This window comes from Pongo abelii, chromosome 10 (assembly GCF_028885655.2).
Source record: "Pongo abelii isolate AG06213 chromosome 10, NHGRI_mPonAbe1-v2.0_pri, whole genome shotgun sequence".
Classification (NCBI taxonomy): domain Eukaryota; kingdom Metazoa; phylum Chordata; class Mammalia; order Primates; family Hominidae; genus Pongo; species Pongo abelii.
Genome location: NC_071995.2, coordinates 22729675 through 22743273, shown reverse-complemented (window position 1 = coordinate 22743273; position 13599 = coordinate 22729675). Strand labels below are relative to the sequence as shown.

Below are 13599 nucleotides of genomic sequence, written 5' to 3'. Positions count from 1 at the left end.
TAATGTTGTTCGGTGACGCTCATGGTGACCACACCCCTTAACCAATTAGAGAAGGGAGTTATCTGTGATTGGCTGAACGGACCGACCCGGAAGGGTGGATGCTCTCAGCTGGCTGGCGGGAAGATTTTACTCCGGAGTAGCGGAAAGATCCGCTCTAGGCCTGGGTGCTTTCGTGTCGGAGATCCGAGAGTCGGAGATCGGAGAGTCGGACACAGGACAGTCGGACACCGGAGAGTCAAAGACCGGAGAGTTAGACTGGGCTTCTCGGTGGGGAGAGGCTCTGGGATAACTACTGTTACAGCTTTGAAGGGTCAAGGGTGTGCGCTTCTTGTTTCCTTCCCTTTTTTGCTGGAGGGCGAGGCCGGTCTGTAGCGGATCACTTCCTTTCGCCCACACATTGGCGGAGGAGAAACCGGAAAGTTAATCACTGCCCTGCTCTGAGAACTGGGGCCTTTAGGGGCACGTTCGCCTGCTAACCGGTCTTCTGATCTCCCCATTCTTTTCCATGCAGGAGGATTGGCCACCAAAGCCTGTTTATTAGCAGCTGCCATTTGTTGGTAAATACTACTGGGGATGCTTTTTCCATCGCCTGCTTCACAGTAGCGGAAGGAAGGGCGTTATTAATATTAAATTACTATTGCCTCTAAATGCAGGTGGCGGGGAGAGAGAGGATTTAGCCTATGGGACCTCAGTGACGTTTCCTCCAACATTGATGACTGGCTGTCACCCTGTAACATTTTTCCTGTGGATGCCTAGCTTATACTGCTGAGTGACAGACCTGCTGTAGTTCAATTTCTGGATACATTTTATGTTGAGATATCTTTTGCTGTTAAATCACATCATTTTGGGAAGGAGCAGTCTTTTAACCGCATAAGCAAAGGAGTCATTTAAAATCGTGGGGGAAAATTGGATATAGATTATGTCTTTTCATAAGGGTAGAAACAGCCCCTGCTACCTTAGCAAACCTGACCCCTCACTATATCAAGGCATTTTGCTGGACTGTGGGGATACAAAGGTGAAGAGATTGAACCCCAGCCCTGCTAAATGACCTTACAGTCTATGGAAGGAATGTTACATTTTCATTACGTGAAGAGATGTTTGTATAGATAAAGAATTAGAAATCCTTGGTTTACTTTCCTATTTAGCCTTCTTTTAATGGTGTGGTTATTCCACATTCTTTAGCAAGGCAAAAAAGAGTCAGCCTATCTTTCTGGCCTAGTCGTGGCTTCAGAATTCTGTGTAGAAAGGGCGTAAGGTCTAAGGATAGGTGTTGCAGAAGTGACTTTTGGAGAGCATCTTAGTTTTAGAAAATGTCCATATTAGAGAGATAGAAGAGGTGTTTTTAGGATTATGGGGAATTTAAAGTTTCTACTCTCCAGCCCCATTTTCCACTTGTCCATATGCATGCTTAGGTTTTAGGTATTCATAGATACTTAGAAATCATTAATACAAACCATTTTCCCCTTCCCCCACCTCTAACCTAGAAAATCTAGCTTTTCTGTAGAATACCAATTTCTCTTTTAAGATTGGGCTTATATTGTAATTCTTAAAAGCAAGTGCTCAATAAAATGTTAGATGATTAATTTTATGATTTATGTTGATGTATTTTGCTTAATCTGGTACATTTGAATCTATCCAACTTATTTATAAGATTGCTATCCTCCCAGTTTTACAGGTAGGGAAAGAGGCTTGGAGGAACAGCATATGCAACTTTGCCTAACATAGTAATTTAGTCACATAGCAATTGGTGCTAGACCTGCTGAATATTTGCTGTTTTTTGTTACATCACTTTGTATCTTGTGGATGTTTGCTAAGTGTTATTGCTACAGTATTTGTCATGTATACGTTTATGTGACTTTGGACACTTCTCTGAAATCTAGAGTTAGTCGTTCTGAGTGTTTTGGGTTAGTAAGCTGAAATATAGAGTTTTCCATAAAAAATTAGTGTCAAAAGAACCATGTGGTTCTTATTTGAAAGGTCACTGCAATATATAATTTACTTTTTAACATTTTCCTTGCTTAGGAATGACAGATTACTGTTGAGTGAACATCATTAATAGTACTATTTTTAAAAACTTGTTGTCACTGTTGTGCTTTTATCTTTAGAAAGAAATTTGGATTATTTTAGAAACAAATTTGGAAAGAAAAAGAATGGCGTCTGTTTCAGGTTAGTAGCAATGATTACATTTCTTGTTCCTTCTGTTCTATTTGTATGATATTTGAAAAAGTTTGTTTTAAAAATTCTGATTATAGAAATGATTTTTTTCAGCTTTTTTATTGAGGTAAAATATGCGTTACAAATTTTGCCATGCTAACTATTATTAAGTGAATAATTCATTGGCATTAAATGCATTTAGACTGTTGTGCAACCGTCACCACTATCCATCTCCAGAGCTTTTTCATCTATCCAAACTAGAATTCTATACTCATTAATCCATAACTTTCCATTACTTCTCTTCTGCTAATCTCTGATAGCCACTATTCTACTTCCTGTTTCTTGACTATTTTAGGTACCTCATATAAATGGAATCGTACAACATTTGTCCTTTTGTGTCTAATTTTTACCTTATTTGTGTCCAAATAAAGGCAATAGCGGAATCATGCTTTTGCCTATTTCTCTTACTGCTGAGTATACGCTGACCCCTTCCCCAAAAGAGCAGGTACAAATTATCTTTATTCGTCTTTGGGTGATGCTCATTTCTCTTCTTGCTGAATCATGTCCTCCTTGGTAATACTTTAATGTATCAGAGAGGGACCAAATAAAAGGAAAAACCCAAACTTGGTTTATATACAAATTTTAAAAAGCAAGAAAGGCTTATAGCTATTACAGTTCTTGTTTTTCAGTTGGTCATGTGATCATAGCTTGTACTTTATAAGTGCCTTCTTCAGCTACCCATTCCGTATTCCTTGGTTTTCAGTTGGTAATGGGTCTTTGCTTGGTGGGGACTACTTGCCGTAGTAGTTTCCTATATTTGGTTATTATAGTTTTCAGTTAACTTTAATCACAAGATAAGGGAATACTGAGAGGCGCCCTAGAGGATCTTCTGCTTTCCAGACATACTCCTCCTTATGCCTATAGTGTAGTAGCTATCTGATTTCCCCTTAATAGTCAGGATCACTTACCCCAGCCAGTATAGTAATCCCCTTCTTTGCCTGTTCATTTGTTGGCATGAGGAACCCAAAATGGCCAAGTGGCAGTCAACTTTGAGTTTAATGGAACTATTGCTTTTTCCCCTGGTACAAGCATTTCTTTTTTGGTAACTAAGACTTCTAGTCCAGCAAGAGTCCAATGTTTCAAGGATGGGAAGCAAAAGTTTCACTAGTGGATCACTAAGGGTAATAGAGGAGCCACTCCCATTTCCACCGCTGATTCCTGTGAATCGTGGCAATGGGAGAAACAGCACTATTCACTGAGGTATAGCATGCCATATCCTGGAGGCTACTAGTTCAGCCCTTAAAGTGCTGATACCCAGCTGGCAGCATAATTGAGTCTGCAAAATGCCACTCCATTATTTTCTCAGGCCAGCTGCTTCAGGGTGTTGGAGAACATAGTTAGACCAGTTAATATCTTGAACATGAGCCTTCTGTTGTGCTTTGTTTGCTATAAATGAGTTCTTTGGTCAGAAGTAATTTGGTGGGGAATACAATGACAATCAGTAGGAATTCCGTGAATTCCTGGATGGTGGACATGATAGAGCACTGCAGGCAGGGATGGTAAATTCATATCCAGAGTAAGCATCTGTATCAGTGAGAACAAAGTGCTGCCTCTTTCATTATAGATGGTTCCAATGCAGTCACTTTGCCATCAAGCATCTGTCTGTCCCCACAGAGAATGGTGCCTCCATTGGAACTCAAGGTTGGTATGAGCTGTTTGCAGGTTGAGCACTTAGTTGTGGATGTAGCCAGATGGGTCTTCGTGAGTGGCAGTCCATGTTGCAGAAGGCACTTTGTTCTTGACTTCGTTGTGCAAGGACAGGCGTGGTCAATGTCCAGGTCATCTTGTCTACCTGATTAATTATGATTATACTTCGTGAAGGTTGTTTTTAGTGAGCATTAACATGGGACACAAATAGCTTCACACTCTGACCATTCAGAGAGGTCTATACATATATCTCTTCCTCAGACCTCATTGCCACCAGTTTTCCTATTTGCTACCTTCCAAGTTACTAACCATCCTGCTAATCATTAACCATTGCCTATAAGAGTGTGGATGTATTCCTCTGGCAAAACGAATAACTATGTGGACTGCTTACTGCTGACTGGGAGAATTTTCCATCTGCAATGTTTTTCAGGACCACTCTGGAGAGATGCTAGAGTGCTTTAGTTGTAGTGACAATATATCATGAAGAATCTTTTGTAAATTAGGCCTGCATTTTTTTTCTTCCTTAGTAACAGGGAATCCCGCCATGAGGTCATAGCTGCAGGTTGAGGAGGAGGAGGCAAAGGAGAGCATGGCACATGAGCATTCGGACTTCTTGTTCATGCCTTCACTTAGAACCTGCTCACTTTGGCACATACCACTTCCATTGTGACGATGGAGGCCTGCCTTATGAATTGATGGGTCGGATGACACCTGGTTGATGATAGGCAGCACAGATCACATAGTAACTTAGTCTCTTGTAAGACCCAGAGCAACCCAGAAGTTGTTTCCAAAAGGGGGATAGTTCTCTGTAGATAATGGCAAAGAGCTTTGCTCCAAAATCCTAATCATCTTTGTTGTGACTCATCATCTATAGGCCAAAGGTGACATATAATATCCCCGTTCATCACAAACTTACAGCACCATCGAATCTGTTGGGTCATATGGCTCAATGGTAAGAGAAGATTGTTTCATGGCGTTACCTCTTGTTTGAGGTCCTACTCAAAACAGGCAAGTTTTGGGGTTACTTGGTAAATTAGGTGTATGTTGCCTCCCAAATCCAAGTAGTCCATTAGGCTCTGTGCTGCTCTGTTAGTAACAGGAGGGGCCAGATATAGAAACTTATCCTTCACTTTAGAAGAGATATCTCAACATGCCCCGTACCCTTTGACTCTCACCAAGGTGTCAGACCTCTGAATTTTTATGGGATTTATCTTCTATCCTCTGGCAAGTGTGTCTCTTAGCAGTTTGTCTATAGTAGGTGCTACTGCTGCTTCTTGCTCAGCAGGTCAGACAAGCATGATATCATCAATGCAGAGAGCTAGTGTAATGTCTGGTGGAATGAAAAGGCAATCAGGATCCTTGCAGCCTAGATTAGGGCTAGAGAGTAGATATAGTTCTGAGGTGGGAGAGTAAAGATATATTGCTGGCTCAGCAAACTGCTTTTACTGTGCTATACTATTCCCCTATGCTGTAATAACAGGTACATGGGTATGGAGAATAAAACATTCAACAGATCAATAGCTGAAAACAGATACCAGGGCATGAGTTCTGTCTTAGTAATGAAATTACAGCTGGAACCATGGCTGCTGTTGGAGCCACAGCCTTATTAATTTTGGCGTAATCCATTCTCAATCTCCAGAATCCATTGTCTTCTGCATACACCGCATAGGTGAGTTGAATGCAACATGGAAGTCATCATTACCCTCACATCTTTCAAGCCCTTGATGTAGGCAGTAATCTCTGCAATCCCTCCAGGAATGCAATAATATTTTTGGTTTGCTGTATTGGTTGGTAAAGGCAGTTTTGCTGGCTTCCATTTGACCTTTCCTATAATAATAATCTTTAGTTACTGGCCAGGAGACCAATGTGTGGATTCTGCCACTTGCTGAATATATCTGTTCTCGGACTACATTCTGAAACTGAGGAAATAACCACACAGCAGATTAGAAGGCCCGCTGTATATCACTAGCAGCCGCTGGACTTGAACCTGCTGCTGCCTCATGCCAATGAGATCACCAGCCCTGCCCTTACACTGACTTTCTTAAATACAGAAAATATGTCTACTGCTTCATTTCTACCTTTTAAATCTCTGGAAACCAAAGCTGCATTGATTACCTCACTTAAGTCGAGTTTATACTCTGACTGGTGGATCACCATGGCATTTTGGTCTTCTAAGAATTAGCATCAGTTCAGAGCTAATGTCCAGTAGTTTCTGAGAAGTGATTTCTCTTTTTCTTTTTTTTTTTTTTTTTGAGACGGAGTCTCGCTCTGTCGCCCAGGCTGGAGTGCAGTGGCGTGATCTCAGCTCACTCCAAGCTCCGCCTCCCGGGTTCACGCCATTCTCCTGCCTCAGCCTCCCGAGTAGCTGGGACTACAGGCACCCGCCACCACGCCCGGCTTATTTTTTGTATTTTTAGTAGAGACGGGGTTTCACCATGTTAGCCAGGATGGCCTCCATCTCCTGACCTCATGATCCACCCGCCTTGGCCTCCCAAAGTGCTGGGATTACAGGCGTGAGCCACTGCGCCTGGCTGATTTCTCTTTTTTTCTAATGCACAGTTACCCTAATAAACTTCTCTAGTGAAGAGTAGTAGGAAGATTCATTACATACATTTTTAGCTGTGTGGTTGAGTCCTTCCCCAACAGGCTCCAACCTCTGCCTTATTCAAGGGCCTCTGGTTCTATAAGGTGGTTCAATTCTGGAAATTCTTCGAAGGATGGTCTCTCTGTTGTGTTTCTGGTTCTGTTTACCAGAATCAGAGCTTTTTATTCTGCATATACAAATCAAGTAATCTATTTCCATTTCAGGGACTTCACAGTCAGCTAGCCAATCCAAGATCTTGTCGGTCAGACTATTCTGATTGCTGCCTCAGCTCTGTTGCCCTTCATGGCAACCACATCTACTTTATTTTTGGTCATAAATTCAATTGCCACTGGTTAGCCCCCATACCTTGGAATCCATCATTGTCATTGAATCAGGTAGTCTACTTGGAAGATGATATTTCCCACTGTCATTCCTAGCTTACAGAGAACAGCCAGGGGAGCCCCAGCATCCCTGAAGAGCTCTGCTGATGCTGGCGCTCCGCTCATGACTGTATTTTTCACAGTCTTGGTGAAAGTGTCCTCTGGATTCTCCTGGGGGACAGCAAGGGGGTGGATTATCAATCTATTTGATCTTCCACTCTGGCACTGCCATCTCTCTAAGCCTCTGAATACCTTCCTTTAGAGCATACCCAGGAAATTCCAGAGCTCCAGCCTCCCTGGACTCTACACTTGTTTTATTCCATCCCAATTTTCTGACATTCATCTTTGAGGCCAGGTTTCAGGCAATGAGCCAAGCAAATTACTAGAGCCACTCCTGGCCACTATCTAGGACATTAAATCCAGAATTTCTTGGTGAGCCCATATCAATAAACTTAGCTGAATTCAACATTGTATTCCATAAACCCTGTTTCAGTACCTTTGTGATCTATTCCCATATACATTCTCTAGGTTTCTGATGTAGTTTGGATATGTGTCTCCTCCTAATCTCATGTTGAAATGTGACCTCCAGTGTTGGAGGTGGACCTTGTGGGAGGTGTTTGGGTCATGGAGCAGGATCCCTCATGAATGGTTTGGTGCCCTCCCTATGGTAATGACTGAGTTCTTGCCCTGTTAGTTCACACAAGAGCTGGTTGTTTCAAGGAGACTGGCACTGCCTCCTCTCTCTCTTACTCCATCTCCCACTGTGTGACACCGCTGCCCTGCTTTGCCTTCTGTCATGATTGGAAGCTTCCTGAGGTCCTCACAAGAAACAGATGTCAGCACTATGCTCCTTGTGTAGCCTACAGAACCATAAGCAAAATAAACTTCTTTTATAAATTACCCAGCCTCGGATACACCTTTATATCAATGCAAAATGGATGAACACAGTTTCTATTGATATATTTTGGCACATGCAGCTCTTTTGGTGCATATCATGTCTTTTGACAGGTTACATCTTTGTGTTTTATCCTCTAGGACTTCCTGGATCTTAAAGCACTGAAAGATGGTAGAGGCTGATTCTTAGGAGGTTTAGCAGTCCCATACAAGGCAACAAGGACCATTGTGGGGACTTCAGTTAGGAGGACATTGTTTCAGAAAGGGGAGGCAGGGTAGAAGAGACTTGGCATAATTTAGTGGTTTAAGGTAACCTGCTTCATTGGAATCTGCCCTTATGTTCCCCTCCAAATTTCAGAGTCTCCTTCCCAGTCAGTGTGCTGACTTTATCATAAGAGTCCCTGCGAGGTTGGGAATTCAGTTTGTATTGAAATTCAGCCATCTGCAGGATTTAGACTTACGGCTATTTCTCCAAAATATTGGCCCTGTACCTATAGAGGATAAGGTTTTTTTTAAAGACAATCATAGAAACTTTGAGGTCCCTTAATGCAGATCTTACATTTTTCCCCTGAGTTCTTTGCACACTTAGAAGCAACCAGTCAACCCCATTATTCTCACCAAAACATTTGTAACAGCAAACACTTTGTCACCCACAGTCTTGCCTTCTCTAGTTATTTTTCTACTGGTGTCTATGGATGATGATTTAAATAACTTTCTTCACTGCATGATGACATAGAATAGTTATGTTCCATTTATCAGTGGAAACAGGGTTATTAATGCTTGAAATACAATCAGATCAGAAAGCCAATTCTCTGTGGCCCAGAAACAATTCAGAGAACCTATTAAGTTTCTGTTCTTCTGGATCAAAATTCTGTATTGGTTAGGGTTCAGTCAGGTAAGCTGAACCATTATGAGTGCTGTAAGTTTTATTATAGGGATTAAAACTTATGTGATCATGGGAGCTGGTTAAGCAGCTATCCCTGAGTCAGCTTCTGGTCCTGAAGTCAGCAGTACCAGCAGTGAGAAAGGAAGATGGGTGTGAAGTATGGGAGGGTATGGATGAGCTGGAAGCTGCAAGGATAAGTTGAAACTCATGAGGACAAAGTTAGGATGCTGGTGCCCTGCTGAAAAGCTGGTGCACTTGTCACAGAAGGTTGGTCAGCAACATGACCAAGAGGCCAAAGAATCTGTGGGCCAAGTTGTTCCACCAAGAAGATTTAGCAGGAGCTGGGGGAACTGGCTTCTGCCCCACATCAACAAAGTGAGGCAGCAGTTTCCTAATATCATGAGTGACCTCCAGAAGCACCTGGCCATAGGCCAACCATCCCAATGTAAAACCGGTTGCTGCTTTGTTTCTGCCTTTTAAATCTCATGCAGAGTTTACTTGTGGCCAAACCTAACCCAAAGTCATGTAGGGAAGGGTTGATACAAGGGGTGATGGCAGTTGGTACAATGAAAAGGTACTCCAACATCCTATTTTAAATCACAGCCATAAATTATATCTCATGAAGAGGCACATTAAACCCGTATACTGATTAATGCAGGCAGGTATATGAGAACCCACCAAGAACATCTTTAAGATTTTTCTAGCTTCCATTGATGTGGTATCAAAAAGCATCTCACTTTTTGACTTTAATACTTAGATTGATTAGAATCATACACTGGGGTTTCTTTATAGATTAGTTACAAAGGAGATAAAATGCCAATTCCAGTACTACACTTGATTTCTCTTACTTGTTACATCCTCTTGTTTATAATTACCAACTCCTTACACCATCAAGTGAGCCCAAATAGGAATGCCTTCATAAAGTAATAGCAAAGTAATTAGGGAATTAGCTTCCTTTTGCTTCAAAGTCTGACTACTTTACTTAAATGATTTAGGAGATTGTTAGACCACTTCTCTACAACATAATAAAAATAATTATCTTGTATTAAATATTTGTCTACCAGGTACTGTGTCTAGAACTCCTAATATATTATCTCACTAGCTCTTCATAAAAGTTATGAAGATTAGATATTGAAAGTTAGATATTGTCCCCATTTTCCTTCCTGTAAAATGGGGATGCAGGTAAGTGTCTTGCCTGAGATCACTCAGCAGGTAAAGGGAGGACCTGAGATTTAACTCAGGTCTATATGACTCAAAAACATGCTCTTAGCCATTCTGCTATACTACTTCAAGTTCGTCTGTAATTGTTGTGGCAGGGAACACCCAAAAATCAATCTGGAAACCTAAAGTTGTAATTTACTCTGTCTAATCATTGTATCCCCGCTGCCTCCCATAGCTCTAACTGAGGAACTGGATTCTATAACCAGTGAGCTACATGCAGTAGAAATTCAAATTCAAGAACTTACGGAAAGGCAAGAAGAGCTTATTCAGAAAAAAAAAGTCCTAACAAAGAAAATAAAGCAGTGTTTAGAGGATTCTGATGCCGGGGCAAGCAACGAATATGATTCTTCACCTGCCGCTTGGAATAAAGAAGGTTAACTTTTTTTTTTTTTTTTGCTAGTTTTATTTCTTCTCATATTTTAAAAAACTAGAATGAATTCTTGATGGGACAGTGCTTTCCAGTAGGCTTAGAGGTGAAACTGGCCATTTCTCCAGTGGAATGGGAAACTTGCAGGTGGATCATTCTCTCCCTATGTTCTGTAGTCTTTAAATTAAACTTTTATTATTCAGACATTTTTTTCCAATTATTGTTCTAGCAACATTGATCGTGTTTAGAAAATGAGATACTTACTTTACCTACATTAACAAACAGTTAAGAAAAAAAATTCAAACTCCTTGCCAAAGTTTAGATCGTTTTCCTGCCCTAGTGAACAAACCTTTCATGATTCAAGATCTTATCAAACATCGTGTTTATCAATTATAAATAGAATACTATAATAGAATAATTAGAATAACTCTAGAAGGAATTGTGCTTTTTGTGGATGTTGCTTTTCAATGATTCACGTCTAAACAAGTTATTTACACCAAAAATTCCAGATAATTGTTAACTTTGTTCATGATATTTGAGTATTTTCTGATGCTGTGAATTCCCTGATCAGCATTCAGACAATTTTTCAAATCCCTGAGCAAACACCTTCCTTTCCTGTGTGGGTTAATTCTCAACTCGCAAATGTTTACATTTTTTACTTTTTTTGTTGTTTTTGAGATAGGGTCTTGCTTTGTTGCCCAGGCTGGAGTGCAGTGGCACAACCACAACTCACTGCAGCCTCAAACTCCCAGCCTCAAGCAATCCTCCCTCCTCAGCCTCCTTAGTAGCTGGGACTACAGGTGCACAGCACCACACCCGGCTACTTTTAAAAAATTTTTTTATAGGGATAGAGTCTTGCCATTGGTTGAGCTCAGGCTGGTCTCGAACTCCTGAGCTCAAGTAATCCTCCTGCCTTGGCCTTCCAAAACTGTTGGGATTATAGGCATGAGCCACCATGCCTACTATGTCTTATAATACATCATTTAACTTGTTTTTGCTTTGCTTAGCTAGTGAGTTAATCTCAAAATTATTATCATGAAAGTTTAATGGTCTATAAGTATTGGAAGTCTTATATATGTTTGTCTCATTCTTATCAAACTTTTGTAATAGTCTTATATGTTTGTCTGATTATCTTTCTTTTTCTAGATTTTCCATGGTCTGGGAAAGTTAAAGATGTTCTGCAAAATGTCTTTAAACTGCAAAAGTTCAGACCACTTCAGCTTGAAACTATTAACGTAACAATGGCTGGAAAGGAGGTATTTCTTGTTATGCCTACAGGAGGTGGAAAGAGCTTATGTTACCAGTTACCAGCATTATGTTCAGATGGTATGTACTAAAAAAATTAATTTTGAGTTGAAGAAGTGCTTTGTCATCATACCTTTTTAATTCTTTTAAAAAATAATTTATAATCATACAAATGTAAAAATCAAGTGCATTTTTGTTTGATTTCTTCTATATTAATAGAAATTTAAAGTTTCATTTAAAGGAGGAATTTTATTTATTTTTTATTTTAGATTCAGGGGTATATGTGCATGTTTGTTACATGGGTATATTGTGTGATGCTGAGATTTGGACTTCTAATGATCCATCGTCCAAGTAGTAAACATAGTACCTGATAGGTAGTTTTTCAGCCTTTGTCCTCCTCTCTCCCTAAAGGGGGAGTTTTAAAAACTTCTGAGATTAATCCTTTTATCTGGTTCCAGAAACATAAATTTAAAAACATATTGTACTGAACATTCAAAATCCTCTCTTCTAGCTTTTCGAAACCCTATCTAAATTATTGTTAACCATGTTCACCCTACAGTGCTATAGAACACTTGAACAGAAGATACAAGGGGCAAAAAAACCCAAAAATGTTGTAGGAGAAGCAGCTCTGGAAGAAGAATCAGTAGACCTGAATTCTAGTCCCAGATCTTTACTGAGTGTCTGCCATGGTGCTAGGCACTGGGAGATACAGTAGTGAGCAAAATGGGCGTGGTCTTAGTTTTCACAGAACTCATAGTGTAGAGTAGCACTTTCTCAGACTTTAGTGTGCATAAGAATCACCTGAGGATTTGATTATGTGCAGATTCTGATTTTATGTGAGGCCAGAGATCCTGCATTTCTAACAAGTTCACTGGGGCTACTGATATTACTGATTGGGTAGTAGCAAGGGATCAGCAAGCTTTTTCTTGAAAGGGTAGATAGTAAATAATACAGGCTTGTGGTCCATATGGTCTCCTTGGCAACTCTTCAACCCTGCCATTGTAGCACAAAAGCAGCCACACATAATGTGTAAACACATGGGTGTAGCTGTGTTCCATTAAAATAACTTACAAAAATAGGCAACCAGCCCTTACTTTGTTGATCCCTGGTTTAGAGAATACAAGTATTGGGATAAAGGTTTTAATAGGGAATTAAGTCTGTACAAAGATCTGATCTAGGGGCTGTCAGGGAAAGCTGTTCTGAGGAAGTGGCGTTTAAGCTAAAATTTAAAGGGTGAGTAGGCAAAAGGGACAGGGAAGGAAGAGTGTTCATTCAGAGAAGCAATGCATGAGAAACAAAAGCAAGAGAGAACATTCACATTATGATGTATTCAGTAACCTGGAGGAATTCCTATGTGGCAGTCAGTGGTAAGACATGTGGAAAGAGTCTTATTTTTAAAACTTTTCCTTATTTTAGCAAGAAGCCATTGAAGAGATTTACACAGGTAAGAGACTCATTACTTCATGGTTTAGAAGGATAATTCTAGCAGTTAGATGAATTCCAGATACATGTGGAAGATAGATTCAATGGGACTTGGTATTTATTGCATGGGGGGAAAGGAGAAGGACTAATCAAGAATGATGCTCAAATTTTAGGCTTGGACAAATGGTGAGGATCTTCACTGAAATGGGGTACATTGGAGAAAGAACTCTAGGGAATGGAGAGAGGGAAGATGATGAATTTATTTGGGACATGTTGAATTTACGATGCCTTTAAGACATCCAGATGGAATTGTCCCATGAGTAGGAGGATGTTTGAGTCTAAAGCCTGGTGTTAGAGGTCTGAGTTGGAGGTTGTTAGTGTGGAAATGGCCACTGAAGCCATTGGAATGAATTACAGAGCAGCATAAGAAGAGAAGAAGGCCTAGAACAGAAACCAGAACACCAAGAGTTTAGGGATAAACAGAGAAAAAGGGCTTGCAGACAAGGCTGAGAAAGAGTAGCAACATATACAATAACCAGGATTGTATGATGTTATTAGAAGCCTAGGGAAGGGTGTGTTTAAATCAGGGAGTAGTTAATAGTGATGTCTGTTAGCAAAATGTCGAATACGATAAGGATGTAAGTTTCAATAAGTTTAATGACAAAGGACTCATCTATGACCTTAGCTAGAGCAATCTTATTGAAATGGTTGGGTGGAGACCAAATAGCAATGGTCTGAA

The 13599-nt window shown here is 40.4% G+C and overlaps 1 protein-coding gene across 2 annotated transcripts in view; it reads left to right on the top strand.

Annotated features, from left to right (window-relative positions):
• Positions 1–86: 86 nt before the first annotated feature.
• RECQL (RecQ like helicase) overlaps positions 87–13599 on the top strand; it is a 32372-nt gene continuing 18859 nt past the window's right edge. Inside the window, 5 exon segments of one of the 2 annotated variants that reach the window (NM_001131234.1) lie at positions 87–267; positions 512–557; positions 2106–2166; positions 10002–10199; positions 11340–11519. In NM_001131234.1, the coding sequence (NP_001124706.1) occupies positions 2151–2166; positions 10002–10199; positions 11340–11519 (394 nt within the window). In that variant the 5' untranslated portion in view covers positions 87–267; positions 512–557; positions 2106–2150. 2 annotated transcript variants of the gene reach the window in all.